The sequence below is a fragment of the Salmo salar genome, chromosome 12 (assembly GCF_965601325.2).
Source record: "Salmo salar chromosome 12, fSalSal1, whole genome shotgun sequence".
NCBI classification, from domain to species: domain Eukaryota; kingdom Metazoa; phylum Chordata; class Actinopteri; order Salmoniformes; family Salmonidae; genus Salmo; species Salmo salar.
This window is the reverse complement of record NC_138302.1, coordinates 48387581-48407900: the sequence shown is the minus strand read 5'-3', so window position 1 is coordinate 48407900 and position 20320 is coordinate 48387581. Positions and strand designations below refer to the sequence as shown.

Here is a 20320-nt window from a genome sequence, read left to right as displayed (position 1 = left end):
TGGGATCATCTGAGACAGTTTCTGACAGCTGATATAACTGTGGGTTTGCACAACCAAACAATTTCTGCACAAACTGTCAGAAACCGTCTCAGGGATTCTCATCTGCGTACTCGTCGTCCTAACCAGGGTCTTTACCTGACTGCAGTCCGGCATCGTAACTGACTTCAGTGGGCAAATAAATGCTCAACTTCGATAGCCACTGGCATGCTGGAGAAGTGTGCTCTTCACGGAAGAATACCGGTTTCAACTGTACCAGGAAGATGGGAGACAGTGTATATGGTGTTGTGTGGGCGAGCGTTTTGCTGATGTCAATGTTGTAAACAGAGTGCCCCATGGTGGCGATGGGATTATGGTATGGTCAGGCATAAACTACAGACAACGAACACAATTGCATTTTATCAATGGCAATTTGGATGCACAGAGATACTGTGACGAAGGAGATGTTGCGCTGAATGAGGCCAAAAAAAGGCCCTTACCTTTTTTTAAGGTATCTGTGACCAACAAATGGATGTCTGTATTCCCATTCATGTGAAATCCGTAGATTAAGGCCTAATGAATTTATTTCAATTGACTGATTTCCTTATATGAACAGTAACTCAGTCAGAAATGTTTGCAAGTTGCATTTATGTTTTTGTTCATGTAGTATGATATCTTACGTTTGGTATGGTTACATAAGATCGATGGTTACTTAAGAGAAAAAATAAAGGAGGGTGTATAACATGAATGTATCACAAATGAACTTGTAGCAACCGAAAGGTTGTGAGTTCAAATCTCATCACGGGCAATTTTAGCTAATTGGCAACTTTTCAACTACTTACTACTTTTTTAGCTACTTTGCAACTACTTAGCATGTCAGCTAACCCTTCCCCTAACCCTAACCTTAACCCTTCCCATAACATTAACCTTAACCCAACCTATAGCCTAGCTAACATTAGCAACCTAGCTAGGATTCGTAACATATCATCCATTTTGCAAATTCGTAACATATTATACGAAATTCTCGGAGACCAGGTTGCAATGACAAGCACAGTAATTACCCTATATTTTAGCCCATTGTTAAGAATGAGAATTGTTCTACTGATCAGACTAAATAAAGTAAATAGATAACAAAATATCATGAAAACAAGATTACATAAATCTGCCCCTATACACCTAACTTATTTATTCTACCCCTCTAGAATAAAACTTAACCTTTAAGATTGTGGTTCACAATCTGTTTAACTTCCCTGCTAAAACATACTGTTGTCACATCTGCTCCTGCCACGCCCTCTAGTGCTCATCCTGTGTTTCCTTGACCTGCCGCCACTCCCCCAGTGCTTTCTCCCTCTCTCTCTCTCTCTGTGTGTGATTGTGTGGGCGGAGACAGGTGTGCTGGAGTCAGAGCAGATCCCCACCAGCTGCAACCTGTTCCATAATCAAGACTTCTACAAATACTCAGTCCTGCCACTTCCACACTACCAGATCGTAGTCTCTGCCCAGTCAGTCCACGGTTCTAGCAGTTTGTGCCTGGTTTCCCTTGCCTGATGCTGTTTTCCTCTCCGCTACAGTTCTGCCCGCTCTGACTCTGGTCCCTGTCTCCAGTCTGACTTCTCGTCAGTCCTGCTATTCTGTCCTGGATTCCCCACTCTACGCTCCCTTGGATTCCCCTCCGGACCTGCTTACCCTGTCCCCACACCTCTCGCTCCAGCCTCAGCCTCCGCACCTGGTTTCCAGCAACCTGCCCGAGCTTCCCCTGGCCTGCACTCAATCTTCACCCCGTGTTTCAATAAATACCTTGGTTACCTCATCCCAGTCTCCTCATCTGAGTCTGCTCTTGGGTTCACCTGTTCTGCTCCGCATGACAACTGTAGGTCTGTCTGCTGCCTTTTCATTGACACAGCCTAAATGGCAACCACCAAACGAGAGGACTAATGTGGATTAAGTCAACTAGTATATGGTGTCAAAAGGCTGCATTCTACAACAGGGACGGGAGTAATCGAATTTTGTTGACACGTAAAAGTTCTACATGCTGCTCTTTTTACAGTGTTATACACTGAGCAGAGAAAGATTCTCTCTCTCCATTCAGCCACTCAGCGTCTCTTTAAAACATGCATCCAATCCCCTTGATCCCTTACATAACTAGACCAATTATATGATTCAGTGTGCCGTGGTTCAGTGCTGTGGCAAGACAGGAAAATGATAGTTTCTGCTCGTGATGTTAAATTGCAGGCGCAGATGCTCCGATTTCAAAACAATTTGGAGTACATTTGAAAAGTTAACACGCTGACAATACAATGCACCAATTACAAAAATAAAAGCAGTACTTTTCAATGCTTGTGATATAAGAGGTGTGCCCTGAGATTAGGGTCAAATGCATGTGTCTCGCGGCCAATGTGTGAGAGTTGGCAGCTCTGCATTGCGGCATGCAACGCTGAATGTGTGCTTTTGACATCAGCCAACTAACTAGCTAGCTAGCTAACGTTGGACACTAGCAATAGCTAGCAAGTGATCTCGTCAGCTATTCAGACAAACAACCAAAGTTAAACTAACTAGTTAATTCAGGAATGTGTCCATTATGAAGACCAGCACAGATTTTTTAAATCCTGAATTGGTGTTCTGGCTAGCCAGCTAATGAAAAATGATGCAAATCATATTTTTTTAATCTGTTTTCTTTCAGGGACTAAACAAGGCAATTCATGCTTTGGCAGGAGACAGCAATCCTTTATGTGGGCCACAAAAAATATTAAATACTTAGGATGCTTAAGTGACAACGAACAACAAATATATATGAAGATAACTTAATTCCATTACTCAACAATATGAAAGCAGATCTAATTAAATGGAATAATCTTCCCATAAATCCTACAGGTAGCATAAACCTCTTTAGAATGGCATGGTCCCAAAGTTTTTTTATTTACTTTCGGTAATACCAATTTAAAGACATTCTTTAAAAAAGTATACTCGGTCATAAGATTTCATATGGCCTTCCCTGTAGCTCAGTTGGTAGAGCATGGTGTTTTCAACGCCAGGGTTGTGGGTTCGATTCCCACGGGGGGCCAAGTATGAAGAAAAAAAAAAATGTATGGAATGAAAAAAATGAAATGTATGCATTCACTACTGTAAGTCGCTCTGGATAAGAGCGTCTGCTAAATGACTAAAATGTAAATGTAAATATGGGAAAATAAAATTCATAGAATAAAAAGGAACATTTTACATCTTCCTAAGTTTGAGGGTGGTTTTAACCTTCCATACTTGGAATTGTATCAACTCGCTACCCAAGGCTTTTAATTCTGACAAATACAGTGCATTCGAAAAGTATTCAGATCCCTTGACTTTTTCCACATTTTGCAGCCTTATTCTATTTTACAGCCTTATTCTAAAATCGACTAAATTGTGTTTTCCCCTCATCAATCTACACACAATACCCCACAAAGCAAAAACAGGTTGTTAGATTTTTTTTGGAAATTTATTACAAATAAAACATGTAAATATAACATTTACATAAGTTACAGTTGAAGTCGGAAGTTTACATACACTTAGGTTGGAGTCATTAAAACCTGTTTTTCAACCACTCCACAAATTTCTTGTTAACAAACTACAGTTTTGGCAAGTCGGTTAGGACATCTACTTTGTGCATGACACAAGTAATTTTTCCAACAATTGTTTACAGACATTATTTCACTTCTATTTCACTGTATCACAATTCAAGTGGGTCAGATGTTTACATACACAGAGTTGACTGTGCCTTTAAACAGCTTGGAAAATTCCAGAAAATTATGTCATGGCTTTAGAAGCTTCTGATAGGCGAACTGACATAATTTGAGTCAATTGGAGGTGTACCTGTGGATGTATTTCAAGGCCTACCTTCAAACTCAGTGTCTCTTTGCTTGACATCATGGGAAAATCAAAAGAAATCAGCCAAGACATCAGAAAAAGAATTGTAGACCTCCACAAGTCTGGTTCATCCTTTGGAGCAATTTCCAAATGCCTGAAAGTACCACGTTCATCTGTACAAACAATAGTATGCAAGTATAAACATCATGGGACCATGCAGCAGTCATACCGCTCAGGAAGGAGATGCGTTCTGTCTCCTAGAGATGAACCTACTTTGGTGCGAAAAGTCCAAATCAATCCCAGAACAACAGCAAAGGACCTTGTGAAAATGCTGGAGGAAACAGGTACAAAATGATATATATCCACAGTAAAATGAGTCCTATATCGACCTAACCTGAAAGGCTGCTCAGGAAGGAAGAAGGCACTGCTCCAAAATCACCATAAAGAAGCCAGACTACAGTTGGGGACAGACTGCCCATGGGGACAAAGATCGTACTTTCTGGAGAAATGTCCTCCGGTCTGATGAAACAAAAATAGAAATGTTTGACCATAATGAGCATTGTTATGTTTGGAGGAAAAGGGGGGAGGCTTGAAAGCCGAAGAACACCATCCCAACCGTGAAGCACGGGGGTGGCAAATGGGTCTTCCAAATGGACAATGACCCCAAGAATACTTCCAAAGTTGTGGCAAAATGGCTTAAGGACAACAAAGTCAAGGTATTTGAGTGGCCATCACCAGGCCCTGACTTCAAACCTATAGAACATTTGTGGGCAGAACTGAAAAAGCATCTGCGAGCAAGAAGGCCTACAAAATTCACCCAACTTATTGTGGGAAGCTTGTGGAAGGCTGCCTGGAACATTTGACCCAAGTTAACCAATTTAAAGGCAATGCTACCAAATACTAATTGAGTGTATGTAAATTTCTGACCCACTGGGAATGTGATGAAAGAAATAAAAACTGAAATAAATAATTATCTGTAATGTTATTCTGACATTTCACATTCTTAAAATAAAGTGGTGATCCTATCTAACCTAAGACAGGGAATTTTTACTAGGATTACATTTCAGAAATTGTGAGAAGCTGAGTTTAAATGTATTTGGCTAAGGTGTATGTAAACTTCTGACTTCAACTGTATGTATACAGTGTATATATTAACAAACAGTATAGTTAGCAGTAAAAAATTTACACTAATACAATTGACAGATAATTTAAAGGTCACTTAAAAATGGCAGTGAGTGCAGATTATAACTAATTTGATTCAACATTGCAATATAGAAATTAAAAGCACATAATACATTGTCTCTGAAAACTAATTCTAATTTTACTATTCATAGTGCACTGATCCGGTGCCGAGACCATGTCTTTCAATGTAGCTTACAGGATGCTTTGCACAGAGATCTTGTCAGCTTCTGTGACAAAGTTCCTTGCTGTATAATGTTTGAGGAGCTGTCTCCAAGCGCCACTGCGGCTCAACAACTCTTGGTTACCTTTTAAGAAAGGAAGAACATTTTAAAATGACACTAGTTTAGATTAGGCTTACTCTAATGATCTTAACATTAAGCCCTGGATGAAAAGCCTTGCTCACCGATAATGCACAGTCCCTCTTTGGCCCTGGTGATGCCCACATTTATCTGGTTGGGGTCGCCAACAAAGCCCACATGTTTAGACCTCCAGGCCCTGTCCGGCTCGATCTCGATCTCCTTGCTGGGTAATGAGCGCACAGTGGACAGAATGACGTAGCGCCATTCACATCCTGCATTGGAGACGAAGCAGCGATTGTTATAGCAATGGCTAACCTAATCAGATTAAAGTTGACAAAAGGACAATGGGGGACAACCATAGCATCATAACCAAGATAGAACAGAGGGGAAAGTATGAAAGAGAAAATTGGCACCTTGACTTTTTGTGATGGTGGTGACAGTGATTTTGTCCATTTTGAGTTCACCAAGTTCTTTCTTAAGTTCAGACACCTGGGCGTTGTAGGGTGATAGAATTGCAATATTCTGTTGTTTTATTTTGGATTCTTTTACCAGTGATTTGGCGAGCCGGATCTGTGATGAACAAAAACAAAACCATAAATCATATAACTTCCTTTTAGGAAAGTGACTCACCTGACTATACCAGTAGAATGGCAAGATTTGAGGTGTATGTCTTGAAGTGTGAGTTATGTGTTAAGACAAAACAAAAAGGGTTCCTTACCACTTCATTTCTCTCCTCCCTATTCGCTTTGGAGTTTTCACTACCCTTTTCCATGCTCACAACCAGGCTGACCTCCTCTCCAATGACGTTCCCGAAAACAATGTGCGTCTGTTGGCTGTCAGCCTGAAGGACACTGCTTGAGTGATTCACTTCAGTCTTCAGTTTTCCTTCATAATATTCCTCCGATGGGAACTTGCATATATCTTCATGCTACAAAAAGGTAATCAATGGAGAATACTATGTACTTTGTCATTGGATATCAAATCAAAATCAAATTGTATTTGTCACATGCGCTGAATACAACAGGTGTAGACCTGACAGTGAAAAGCTTAATTACAAGCCCTTAACCAACAATGCAGTTTTAAGAAAATAATAGTAAAAAATAGATAAGTCCATTTTTTAAAATATAATTAAAGAGCAGCAGTAAAATAACAGTAGCGAGGCTATATACAGGGGGTACCGGTACAGAGGCAATGTGTGGGGGCACAGGTTAGTTGAGGTAATTGAGGTAATATGTACATGTGGTAGCAGAGAGAATAGTCTATGACTAGGGTGACTGGAGTCTGACAATTTTTAGGGCCTTCCTCTGACACCGCATGGTATAGAGGTCCTGGATGGAAGGAAGCATGGCCCCAGTGATGTACTGGGCCATACGCACTACCCTCTGTAGTGCCTTGCGGTCGGAGGCTGAGCAGTTTTGAGGATCTAAGAACCCATGCCGATTCTTTTCAGTCTCCTGAGGGGGAATAGGCTTTGTCGTGCCCTCTTCATGACGATCTTGGTGTGTTTGGACCATGATAGTTTGTTGGTGATGTGGACAGCAAGAACTTGAAGCTCTCAACCTGCTCCACTACAGCCCAGTTGATGAGAATGGGGGTGTGCTCGGGCCTCCTTTTCCTGTAGTCCACAATCATCTCCTTTGTCTTGATCACGTTGAGGGAGAGGTTGTTATCCTGGCACCACGCGGCCAGGTCTCTGACCTCCTTCCATATAGGCTGTCTCATCGTTGTCGGTGGTCAGGCCTACCACCGTTGTGTCGTCGGCAAACTTAATGATGGTGTTGGAGTCGTGCCTGGCCATGCAGTCATGGGTGAACAGGGACTACAGGAGGGGACTGAGCACGCACCCCTGAGGGGCCCCTGTGTTGAGGATCAGCGTGGCGGATGTGTTGTTACCTACTCTTACCACCTGGGGGCGGCCCATCAGGAAGTCCAGGATCCAGTTGCAGAGGGAGGTGTTTAGTCCCAGGGTCCTTAGATTATTGTTGAGCTTTGAGGGCACTATAGTGTTGAACGCTGAGCTGTAGTCAACGAATAGCATTCTCACATAGGTGTTCCTTTTGTCCAGGTGGGAAAGGGCAGTGTGTAGTGCCATAGAGATTGCATCATCTGCGGATCTGTTGGGGCGGTATGCAAATTGGAGTGGGTCTAGTGTTTCTGGGATAATGGTGTTTGTGAGACATGACCAGCCGTTCAAAGCACTTCACCGCTACAGACGTGAGAGCTACGGGTCGGTAGTCATTTAGGCATGTTACCTTAGTGTTCTTGGGCACAGGGACTGTGGTGGTCTGCTTGAAACATATTGGTACTACAGACTCAGTCAGGGACAGGTTGAAAATGTCAGTGAAGACACTTGCCAGTTGGTCAGCGCATGCTGATATTAATCAATATGCATCTAAAAGCAGTCAAAGGCACAGTTTTATAAACATTTGGGAAATTAGATTATATGATGTGAATTAGGCTGCGATAAATTCATAGCCCAAACATTTCCGGACCTCTTACCATTCTGTACTGGGTATCCAGCATCACTGTCTGGGACCGGCACTCAAAGTAACGCTCAAACAGAGACTTTGACATCCCCAACTTCCTTAGAAGTTCATTCTTAAAGATGGGACGTAGTTGTTTATGGTCACCGAGCAACACAATCTAGGAAGCGGAAAGAGGTTATTTCGCCATCAATCTTCATCACTTGCAAATGTGGTGATGACATTTAATAAACATATAGGATGGCTGGATTGGAATAAATGTAACAGTCAAACATGTGGTTTCCATATTTCATGTGTTTAATACCGTTCCATCTGATCCATTCCAGCCATTTCAATGACCCCATCATACTATAGCTCCTCCCACCAGCCTCCTCTGCTTGGGAAGCAGGTGAGAAAACAGGGTTGCTGTTAAGGCTTAGTTTAACAGATTCTGTATCAATGCAGTCTTTGTAGGGTTCTACTAAGCTAACATATGGAATTGTTTTAAGATGATCATACCATGGATCATTTAGCTATTTGATTTTTAATTTTAGGACCCCTTTATGTATATCATTTTATTTACATTTTATAAAATATAGAATTTCGACTTTATAACTATAGGCCATAGAAACACATTGAATAACACATTCAAAAATGTAAAAAAAAATAAGAAAAAAAATGTATCATAAGGAATAAGGTTTTGAAGTGTCTGTCCTAAATCTCGGCGATATAAGAAAGCTCAGGAAATATTGTAGTTTTTTTTTACCCATATTTAACCCCTTATTTTTGTTGCCACAAAACTACCTCCATACTTCCATTAATTTCCATGTGTTACCTACAGATGAGTCCCGTGACACTTGTGGGGGTCGTTCCGCAAAATTGAGAGTCTCCCCTTTCCACAGTGGGGTCATATTAATTTGTAGCCAAAACGGTTCGGACACTACAGACAGAAATTGGCACATCAGTGTTACCAACTTCAGAGTCCCGTGGGGCATGTGGGGGTCGTAGACGCTACAGATTTTCGGGATGTCTCCTGGTGTGACACTTTCAGATATCACTATCTTAAATTTACAGATTTTGATGGGGATTTTTTTGTTATATTTATTAGATTGACACACGGGTGCATCAATAGACTCTTATTTTAAACCCTCATACATGGAAATATCATTCTATAACAAAAAGTAAATGAATACATGAATTTTAACACACCTTTTCTGGTTTGTTGCTGACCAATGGGATGAGGGCCTGAGGTTCTGTTGCCATGGCACATTCATCAATAAGAATTTGGCGTGCACTGACTGTTTTAGTGAGGTTAGGAGAAGAGGCTGCTGTACAGGTGCACAGAATGACATCGTGCCTCTGCAGCTCATGCACACGAGCTTTATTCAGAAGCCTTTTGTAGCTAGAAGAAAAAACAAAACAAATGTACACACTTATATACACTGCTCAAAAAAATAAAGGGAACACTTAAACAACACAATGTAACTCCAAGTCAATCACACTTCTGTGAAATCAAACTGTCCACTTAGGAAGCAACACTGATTGACAATAAATTTCACATGCTGTTGTGCAAATGGAATAGACAACAGGTAGAAATTATAGGCAATTAGCAAGACACCCCCAATAAAGGAGTGGTTCTGCAGGTGGGGACCACAGACCACTTCTCAGTTCCTATGCTTCCTGGCTGATGTTTTGGTCACTTTTGAATGCTGGCGGTGCTTTCACTCTAGTGGTAGCATGAGACGGAGTCAACAACCCACACAAGTGGCTCAGGTAGTGCAGCTCATCCAGGATGGCACATCAATGCGAGCTGTGGCAAGAAGGTTTGCTGTGTCTGTCAGCGTAGTGTCCAGAGCATGGAGGCGCTACCAGGAGACAGGCCAGTACATCAGGAGACGTGGAGGAGGCCGTAGGAGGGCAACAACTCAGCAGCAGGACCGCTACCTCCGCCTTTGTGCAAGGAGGAGCAGGAGAAGCACTGCCAGAGCCCTGCAAAATGACCTCCAGCAGGCCACAAATGTGCATGTGTCTGCTCAAACGGTCAGAAATAGACTCCATGAGGGTGGTATGAGGGCCCGACGTCCACAGGTGGGGATTGTGCTTACAGCCCAACACCGTGCAGGACGTTTGGCATTTGCCAGAGAACACCAAGATTGGCAAATTCGCCACTGGCGCCCTGTGCTCTTCACAGATGAAAGAAGGTTCACACTGAGCACGTGACAGACGTGACAGAGTCTGGAGACGCCGTGGAGAACGTTCTGCTGCCTGCAACATCCTCCAGCATGACCGGTTTGGCGGTGGGTCAGTCATGGTGTGGGGTGGCATTTCTTTGGGGGGCCGCACAGCCCTCCATGTGCTCGCCAGAGGTAGCCTGACTGCCATTAGGTACCAAGATGAGATCCTCAGACCCCTTGTGAGACCATATGCTTGTACTGTTGGCCCTGGGTTCCTCCTAATGCAAGACAATGCTAGACCTCATGTGGCTGGAGTGTGTCAGCAGTTCCTGCAAGAGGAAGGCATTGATGCTATGGACTGGCCCGCCCGTTCCCCAGACCTGAATCCAATTGAGCACATCTGGGACATCATGTCTCGCTCCATCCACCAACACCACGTTGCACCACAGACTGTCCAGGAGTTGGCGGATGCTTTAGTCCAGGTCTGGGAGGAGATCCCTGAGGAGACTATCCGCCACCTCATCAGGAGCATGCCCAGGCGTTGTAGGGAGGTCATACAGGCACGTGGAGGCCACACACACTACTGAGCCTCATTTTGACTTGTTTTAAGGACATTACATCGAAGTTGGATTAGCCTGTAGTGTGGTTTTCCACTTTAATTTTGAGTGTGACTCCAAATCCAGACCTCCATGGGTTGATAAATTGGATTTCCATTGATTATTTTTGTGTGATTTTGTTGTCAGCACATTCAACTATGTAAAGAAAAAAGTATTTAATAAGATTATTTCTTTCATTCAGATCTAGGATGTGTTGTTTAAGTGTTCCCTTTATTTTTTTGAGCAGTATATATACATCAATCAGATGTAGGTTTATATTTTTTTTCATAAAAATTGCATTACAGCAAAATTCTTTACTTACTCCTCAACTTCTTCTTCTGTCAACTCCTCTCCCTTTGAGTCTATTGCTAGCTTTATTCTGTGGTCAAACTCTTTTATTGCCGTGGAATGTGGATTTTGTTCTTCCCGTATGCGATGATGCAAGGTAATATCTCTAAAAATGGTACAGATATGGTAAAATACTGTGATATGGTGAGTTTGTGTTATGTGAACCATTTGACAAAAACATGTTGAGACACTGGTCAGACATGATAAAGCCAGCCCTACGATCAGATTATCAAAGACAGAGATTCCCTGAAATAGTGGCCACAACTGCAGAGTGATGTGTGTATATTTTATACCGGAGTTCTGCCTTGGACCGCTCATGGCGAAGTGACCTGGGAGAGAGCTGAAGGACACTCCCTGGGTAAGGGTACTCCGCCATCTCCAGTTGTCGGCTGTACACCCTGAGGGGCTTCAACTTGTCTCCAAACTTCACCAGGCACTCTACAGAATGTTCAGAATTAATATAATGTTACCTAGAATGTTCCCTACAGAACCCGGATCATGTTTAAGCTGTGGTTGTATTATACATTATTTTGTAGAGACAATTTCAATTCAAGTATGAAGTAACTTGCCAGCAACCACATCGACAGACTTATTGGAAGGACCACAGCAAAGAATAACTTCTTTCTTGTCCTTGTCCTTCGGATTTTCAAATATCCTGGGGTTTTTGGAGTTCAGCACAAGGAACCAGTACACAATGTAAACTCCTAAAACAGTCTTTCCAGTCCCTATGAAACAGGTGTGTATTTTTTATTGCAGTAAACATAGCAATGGGCAATATAACAGCTTCAGGTATTCTGGTAGTAGTACTGTATTTCTTAACTTACCAGGTGGCCCTTGTATGATTGTGAAGTTGTTATTCAGAGCTTTCTCCACTGCATCAATTTGACTTTTATTCAGCTCTGGGAGACCCTCTGGTGCCTTTTCCCTTATGAGTTGGTACCGTGGTGGTACAACAGATTGCGACGCTACAATCCCAAGCAAGACCACAAAACAATACTTTCAAGCATATAGCTTAAAAACAAGGTTGTTGTAAATTCCCACAGATGTAAAATGGGGTTACTTTACCTCCTTTTGGAATGTGTTGTCCTAGGGCTATTTTCTGAACAAGCTCATTTGCAGACACAATGTTGTTCACAGCCATTTCTTTACGTCTAGACAGTAGAAATGCTAACAACCATTAATTATATATACTGAATTAATTATGGGAACATTATGTCCATCCAATAAAAATATGGGATAGTACTTTTACATTATCTTATTTTAAAGAGTGTACTTTAAAATAATCGTATTTTAAAATGTGAGTAGTACTTTATATTTGACTGCAGCAATTACCAGGTATTTACTAAAAATGGTAATTACATTTGAAGCACCATTTTGAAGACTTAAATAAGACTTAAATAAGAACTGGAAATGTAAAATAAAGTGTTACGGTAATACATTTGTTCAATGACAATTGTTCAATCTCTTTTTTTGCATACTAATTTAATACTTGCATGTCTGTCAGAAGCTTTGGGATTATCTCAACCGTGTATGTCGTCTTTCTCTGGTAGACACACTCCGGAATGGTATCCATTGGCAAGTGGTTGATGTAGAAGTGCACTTTTCTGGCTTGATTTTGGTTGTTTTTTGGTTCTTCAAACTTTGTTGTAACACCATGTGCTACCCATGTGTAATTCTTAGGGTCGACTACTTCCTCTGATTGGTCAGGGATTGAAGTCAGTTTCAATCCCCTTTTTCGGATGCACAGAAAGCACTTGCTAAGGTTGCATTCAATGGCCCATTCTTTAATGTATTTGAGTGGAAGGTCAAAACTTCCTTTCAGTCTGTTCCCTTGCTTCAAGTTCAGCTTCAGGTCCTCAATTATTATGCTGTCACTTTCATCCACAGCGTTGTCTGCAGACTCCATCTCACAAAGTGGTTGCCAGATCTTCACATACTCTCTTGCGTTGCTATATTCACTCTTAGATGGATAGTTTGCACATTTGGAGAAGCATTTGATAGGACTGTGGGCATGGTCTACACACACCTCAAATATTGGTTTGATGCACACCAACTGAACAGTGGGTGTCCAATAACCTTTTTTTCTTTCAGATGTCATTTGGACTTGAAGTGTGTCTCCTGGCTTCAAATCTAGGGTAAGATCAACATAGTGCTCCATTTCAATTTTTTCAGCTTGTCCATGTGCAGTTCTATGGGAGTCATTCCCAGCTTCAAGCAAATCCATCTTGGCATGTTTTAAAATACTCTTTACATTTTCTGTTTGTTTTGTTGTGGCATCTAGTATGAGAGACCTTGCTTTGTTCCATTTTTCATGGTCCATTGCATTAACAATGGCTTGCCAAGTCTTTTGTGGTAGCTTGATGCAGGCAGCTGAATTTTGCACCTTTTTTAGCTCTTGGTGAATATTGGCAGTGTCAATTGAGTACACTCGTCTTCTCCATGTCAGAGTCATTTGGTTCTCATTTGAATCATACAGTGGTTGATCCTCCAGTTGCAAATCTCTGTACATAACAGGAAAACACTCTGGAAAAGAGTGCCTGTCGAACGGAAATGACAGCTTGAAACTGTCTCCTACTGCTACACCAACAACAAATGCTAGCTTCAGAAAATGTTGTTTCTTCATGTTGATGGCAAAAGATATCATCGCAGCCTTCTTTTCATACTCATTGGCCTTCTTGTAGCTGTCTTCAATCTTCTGACACAGAATGTCAATGTCTTGTGGAGAATATTGGACTGGAGTGCCGCTTAGGACCGAATGCAAAAGCCTTTGCAGGATAATATCCATGTAGCGGCGTATGGGCGAGGATGCTTGTGTATAGGACTCAAGTTGCAAGGAATAGTGCCCAACTGTTGCCTTAAGGGATGAATTGGAACGGATGAAGTAGGCTTGGTCAAGACACTTCCTAAACTCATATATCACTGGAAGGAGTTGGGGGTAGATGTCATCTGTACCAATCAGATCAATCATTGTGTCAGTGTCAACTACCTCTTTCTTGGCAGCTGACAGGATCTCATTCCATATTGATGTTAGCACGTAGAAGCTTTTGCTCTCCATGGCCTCCTGGTCAAGTTTAATGTCATGGTCAAGGTTGTGCCTCAGGTGTGAGGACAGTGGTATGATGTCTTTGTATTGCTCTTTCAAGTCTTCTAACATTTCAGGGTCAGGTCTTACTTGACATCGGAGTGGAGTGCAGTTCTTGGTTTCATTTGCATTGATCAAAAATTCAGACACAGAATAGTTGAACAGTATACTAAGCTCCTCAATCATCTGACTGGATCTCCTCTTCCCTGGCTTATGGTGATCGTCCAATCGTTTATAGCTCCAATCCTTGCCAAGCCTGGCCTTCCTTTGGACTTTGGCAAAACGATATGCCACAGAAACACAGTCTTCTATAGTATCAAACTTGGCCTCTTCTTCTGACCGGTTACTGAGGATGTCCTCTGCCTCATCATAACACAACTTTCTATCGGACTTGATTTGCGAAAGCTGGAATTTCTTTTCAGTGATTTTGTGTGTTGCCTTGTCCACTTTTACCATTAACGAAACTACCTTTCGATCTCGACCAGGCAGGAGACTCAAGTGGTAGATGCTATCTGGTTTTGGGAACATGTAAACTGGTTCTTTTCTAGGGCTGTAAAATGTTGCACCATGTTTTTGTGCAGCAGCATCCAATGAATCGCCAAGATTCACGAAACTTGCCACATCTGCTATGTGGACTCCAACCTCATAATGGCTTTCCATGTCAATGACACTGATAGCATCATCCAAGTCTTGGGATTTCTTTGGGTCAACAGTGAAAGTAATCAACTTTCGGAGGTCCTTTCTGTTACCATTTTGGGTGTCTTCCCAGGAACATGGTTTAGCTAAAACATGGCTGGGAGGCAACGGTTGAACTTTAAATTCTGCATCCAAAATCCTTAAGCCCTCCTCCAAAGATGATCCTATGGAAAGAATATCTATCACGTTCCCTAACGGATAGGCATAGTTTCCTTTGTTTTCTGTTTTCGTTTTCCAGCAAAACACTTCCACCATAAATACATGATTGCGTTTGATTTCTTCATCAAGGTGTTGATATCTGACAATTTCCCATTCTCCATCATCGTGCTTCCATATTGGAATAAAATTGTGACTCTTCTTGCTGACCAAGGTACACATTTTGGTGGTGTTTGTGTTGAGGGGTACCATTATTTTTCGGAGGAATTGATATTCAGACTTCGTTTTGGGTTTCTGGTCATCTTCAACTTCAAGGGTACAAGCAAACACACGACGGGATTCAGCTGCCTTGATGGTGCCTAACACTTTTCCTTGTGGAATACCCTCACAAGGAACTACTTCGGCCACCACTTCATCACCACAGAAGGACTTGCCGAGGTTACCTCTACCTTTGATGATAATGTGGTTAGTTGGGTTGTCAAATGGAATGATATAACCTGAATTATGTTTCTCCATGACCAATTCACCTCGCTTGTACACATTGGGCTGCTCTCTCAACAACTGCAACAAGGCATCTCTTTCAACTTTGGCACTATCGTATGGTCTCTTTCGTTCCAGTACATGTTCACATTCTGAACTGTCTCCATAAGATGAATTGTAGTGTGCCCTGTTTTGCTCCTCTAGTAGTTCTTGGAGAATAGCATCCATGTCGTTCTCTGTATCAAACATGACTGACTGAGTGCTGCTCTCATCCAGGTATTCTGTCCTTTGGAATCTTGAGATTTCCTTGATATCGCCATCAATGAAGTCATTGGTAAGGTGTTTCGGTTCAGCACTTCCCTTGCTAATACAATGGTGAATGTAGCTTCTCCAGATTCTTGAGCACTTCCCAAAGTAGCAAAGCGCAGCAGCATCTCCAACCACAACAACCTGGGATTGAGCCCTAGTCATGGCTGTGTTCAGCATGCGAGCATCGTTGAAAAACTCCACACAATATGAGTCAGGAGGGTGAAGGCTGTCACGGGTTTGAACGGCTGTCATTACTATTGCTCTGAACTGTTTGCCTGTCAAGAAATAATGAAAGTGTTATATGATTATATTATTTTGATGATTAGAAAGGTTTCAATACAAAGATTAAAATAAATGAAGTCAACAAAAATATTACAACAATGTATTATATTAACAAATCATGTGTTAATTTCTGACTGAGTCAACATATGCAGCTACTGTGAATGATGTCTCCTCGAATGCAGGAACATTGCCTTTAAAAGCCGCATTGTCCACAAAGCGCGATCTGAATAAATTCCAGCCCAAATCTTTGAGTTGTTTTCATGATAAATACCTTGAACATTGGATATATTCTCCACAGTCACTCGGTCAAGGAATCTTTTCTGAAGCTCTTTCCTGATCATTGAAACCTATGAAAAATACATAAATAATGTCAACCAAAAAAGTTAAGGACATAACACAACATTGACTTGGGAGAAGTTTTTCCTCATTCTCTCAGGAAATGCATTAGAATTCTTAAACTGTACATGGTAATTGATAAGTTTAAATGAGGAACAACTGTTTCACCTGGCATCGTTCAGAGAGGACACAGATTGAGCTTTGATCATGATTCCCCCATGCGATTGGCCAATCTCTGAGCAGATTTTGCACTATTTCAACCACGCATTCAACCTCGTCAAGATTAAACCATGACATGGATGTGGTGTCCAAGTGGGATTCTCCTCTGACATGGTGAAACCTCAGGGGGTGGCTGTTCGGATGAGCTGGAACATTACCAACAGCCTTGATGGCATCCGACTTGCCAACGTAGAAGTGAGTGGACACAAATTCTACTATCTCTTTTGTGGTGCGATAGTTCTCGTAAAAGAATATTCTGCTTTTCAAAGCTGTACTACTCTCACAGCCTTGATAGAAGTGGAACAGACGGTTCAGCAAAGAGTGATTGGAGTGTTGGTCATCGTCCATTGAAAATAGTTTTGGTCCCATCTGCATGTGATCTCCGGCTAGAACCACCCGAGTTACTGGCCCTGCCAGACCAAGGGGCATTAGGGCTTCACATTCGAGCATCTGGGAGGCTTCGTCAATCAGGATGTGGGTGAAGTAGCCATCGGAAAGCTTTAGGTCATTGAAGTGTCTTGCCATTGCAGTAGTTGTTATGACTATTCTGTGGTGATCCAAAGCAGATTTGGTAGGAGGTAGAAAAAACTGACCATCTTTGGATAGAAGGCAGTACTTCTGTGTGATCTCATCTGTAGAACTCACTAGAACCCCTTGTTTATTTGCTTTTATTCTCAGTGGCTTCATCTCAGGGTGTCCAGAGTTGACGTATGGATGGAAGTGGTCTTTGATATACAAATCTGCAGAGCTGACCAGAGAAAGAGAGGGGTTAACTATGCTTACCATTTAACAGTTCCACTAAAATGTGACTGTCCTTAAAACCAGAATGGAAAACTGGTCTCCCTACTTTTTCATGAAATGTATGTTGCACCAGTAATTAAAAAGCAGGTACATTGCAACTACAAGTGTGTGTGTGTGTGTTAACATTTGCATTCAAATCTGTGTGTTAACATTGGGATTAATACAAGGCATAATACTTGTAAATGTTAATTTATAACTGTCAAACCCATATGAGGCTTACACAATTCAAATGATTGATGAGCAAACTCATGACAGCCCTATGACCTAACTGTGTTATGTTAATTAATCATTACACAGAGGTCAAATAAACGTATTTTGTTGCAAATCTGATGTTTACAAAAATCTCACATGTTATTAACAGTTTTAAGCACCATTATGTAACAATGCATGCCTGTCAACTCAGGGCTGGGGTTTATTCAAACTGAAGAAGTAAACTTGAATAATAATTCAAAATGCATCTATTTTCAATGACTTCTCAATAAACGTAGCTATTTATTTCAAATGTTGTTTTTTTTAAAATTTATATTAAAATAACTTCCTGAATTTACTGCATGTAAACTAAATGCATTATGTAAGACTGAACATATACAGCAGATTCGGAAAGTATTCAGACCCCTTCCCTTTTCCACATTTTGTTGCGTTACAGCCAATATTCTAAAATTGATTAAATTATTTTTCCATCATCAATCAACACACAATACCCATAATGACAAAGCGAAAACAGGTTTTAACAATTTTCTGCAATTTGTTTTTAAAAATACAACAAAAAACTGAAATACCTTATTTACATAAGTATTCAGACCCTTTGCTATGAGACTCGAAATTGAGCTCAGGTGCATCCTGTTTCCATTGATCATCCTTGGAGTTTCTACAACTTGGTTGGAGTCCACCTGTGGTAAATTCAATTGAGTGGACATGATTTGGAAAGGCACACACCTATCTACAGTACAAGTCAAAAGTTTGGACCGACCTACTCATTCCAGGGTTTTTCTTTATTTATCAATTTTCGTCATTGTGGTATAATAGTGAAGACATCAAAACTATGAAATAACACATATAAAATCATGTAGTAAGCAAACAAGTGTTAAACAAATCAAAATGTATTTTATATTTGAGATTCTTCAAAGTAGCCTTCCTTTGCCTTGATGACAGCTTTGCACACTCTTGGCATTCTCTCAACCAGCTTCATGAGGTAGTTACCTGGAATGCATTTCAATGAACAGGTGAGCCTTGTTGAAAGATCATTTGTGGAATATCTTCTTGTTTAAGTTAATTTGTAGTAAAAGACCAAGTCCATATTATGGCAAGAACAGCTCAAATAAGAAAAGAGAAATGACAGTCCATCATTACTTGAAGACATAATGTGCAGTTGCAAAAACCATCAAGCGCTATGATGAAACTGGCTTTCTTGAGGACCACCACAGGAAAGGAAGACCCAGACTTACCTCTGCTGCAGAGGATATGTTAATTAGAGCTACCAGCCTCAGAAATTGCAGCCAAAATAAATGCTTCAGAATTCAAGTAACAGACACATCTCAACATCAACTGTTCAGAGGAGACCGCGTGAATCGGGCCTTCATGGTCGAATTGCTGCAAAGAAACCACTGCTAAAGGACACCAATAATAAGAAGAGACATGCTTTGGCCAAGAAACACGAGCAATGGACATTAGACTGGTGGAAATCTGTCTTTTGGTCTGAGTCCAAATGTATTTGTTTTTTGGTTCCAACCACCGTGTCTTTGTGAGACGCAGAGTAGGTGAACGGATGATCTCTGCATATGTGGTTCCCCCGTGAAGCATGGAGGAGGAGGTGTGATGGTGTGGGGGTGCTTTGCTGGTGACACTGTCAGTGATTTATTTATTATTCAAGGCACACTTAACCAGCATGGCTACCACAGCATTCGGCAGTGATACGCCATCTCATCTGGTTTGCGCTAAGTGAGACTATCATTTGTTTTTCAACAGGACAATGACCAAACACACCTCCAGGCTGTTTAAGGGATATTTGACGAAGAAGGAGCGTGATAGAGTGCTGCATCAGATGACCTGGCCTCCAGAATCACTCAACCTCAACCCAATTGAGATGGTTTGGGATGAGTTGGACCGAAGAGTGAAGGAAAAGCAGCCAACAAGTAGTCAGCATATGTGGGAACTGCTTCACGACTGTTGGAAAAGCACTTCAGGTGAAGCTGGTAGAGAGAATGTAGAAAATTGTAAAAATAAAGAAAAACCCTTGAATGAGTAGGTTTGTCCAAACTTTTGACCGGTACTGTATATAAGGTCCCACAGTTGACAGTGCATGTCAGAGCAAATACCTAGCCATGAGGTCAAAGGAATTGTCCGTAGAGCTCTGAGACAGGATTGTGTCAAGGCACAGATCTGGGGAAAGGTACCAAAACATTTCTGCGGCATTGAAGGTCCCCAAGAACATGGTGCCCTCCATCATTCTTAAATGGAAGAAGATTGGAACCATCAAGACTCTGGCTGCCTGGCCAAACTAAGCAATCAGGGGAGAAGGGCCTTGGTCAGTGAGGTGGCCAAGAGTCTGATGGTCACTCTGACAGAGCTCCAGAGTTCCTCTGTGGAGATGGGAGAACGTTCCAGAAGGACAACCATCTGTGCAGCACTCCCCCAGTCAGGCCTTTACGGTCGAGTGGCCAGACGGAAGCCACTTCCTAGTAAAAGGCACATGACAGCCCGTTTGGAGTTTGCCAAAAGGCACCTAAAGGACTCTCAGACCATGAGAAGCAAGATTCTCTGGTCTGATGAAACCAAAATTGAACTCTTTGGCCTGAATGCCAACTCTTTGGCCTGAATGTCATGTCTGGAGGAAACCAGCCACCATCCAGGCACCATGGTCGTGGCAGCATCATGCTCTGGGGATGTTTTTCAGCGGCAGGGACTGAGACTAGTCAGGATCGAGGGAAAGATGAACGGAGCAAAGTACATAGGGATCCTTGATGAAAACCTGCACCAGAGCGCTCAGGACCTCAGACTGGGAGAAAGGTTCACCTTCCAACAGGACAATGACCCAAAGCACACTGCCAAGACAACGCAGGAGTGGCTTTGGGACTAATCTATGAAT

At 41.8% G+C, this 20320-nt stretch overlaps 1 protein-coding gene and 1 non-coding gene across 2 annotated transcripts in view; one reads left to right on the top strand and one right to left on the bottom strand.

The window, feature by feature from the left end:
• The first annotated feature begins 2961 nt into the window (after positions 1 to 2961).
• trnae-uuc (transfer RNA glutamic acid (anticodon UUC)) lies at positions 2962 to 3037 on the top strand. The gene has a single exon. It is a non-coding gene; the product is annotated as a tRNA-Glu (tRNA).
• A 399-nt stretch (positions 3038 to 3436) lies between these two features.
• Positions 3437 to 20320, bottom strand: part of LOC106565269 (3'-5' exoribonuclease HELZ2) — a 41583-nt gene continuing 24699 nt past the window's right edge. The window contains exons 7-20 of the mRNA XM_082959555.1: positions 16384 to 17182; positions 16151 to 16226; positions 12353 to 15872; positions 12207 to 12216; positions 11699 to 11870; positions 11444 to 11599; positions 11168 to 11312; positions 10849 to 10980; positions 8966 to 9158; positions 7794 to 7937; positions 6013 to 6222; positions 5708 to 5864; positions 5399 to 5566; positions 3437 to 5300 (exon numbers count right to left, since the gene is read on the bottom strand). Coding sequence (XP_082815681.1) covers positions 5188 to 5300; positions 5399 to 5566; positions 5708 to 5864; positions 6013 to 6222; positions 7794 to 7937; positions 8966 to 9158; positions 10849 to 10980; positions 11168 to 11312; positions 11444 to 11599; positions 11699 to 11870; positions 12207 to 12216; positions 12353 to 15872; positions 16151 to 16226; positions 16384 to 17182 — 5995 coding nt within the window. The 3' untranslated portion in view covers positions 3437 to 5187. The remainder of the gene's footprint in view (positions 5301 to 5398; positions 5567 to 5707; positions 5865 to 6012; positions 6223 to 7793; positions 7938 to 8965; positions 9159 to 10848; positions 10981 to 11167; positions 11313 to 11443; positions 11600 to 11698; positions 11871 to 12206; positions 12217 to 12352; positions 15873 to 16150; positions 16227 to 16383; positions 17183 to 20320) is intronic.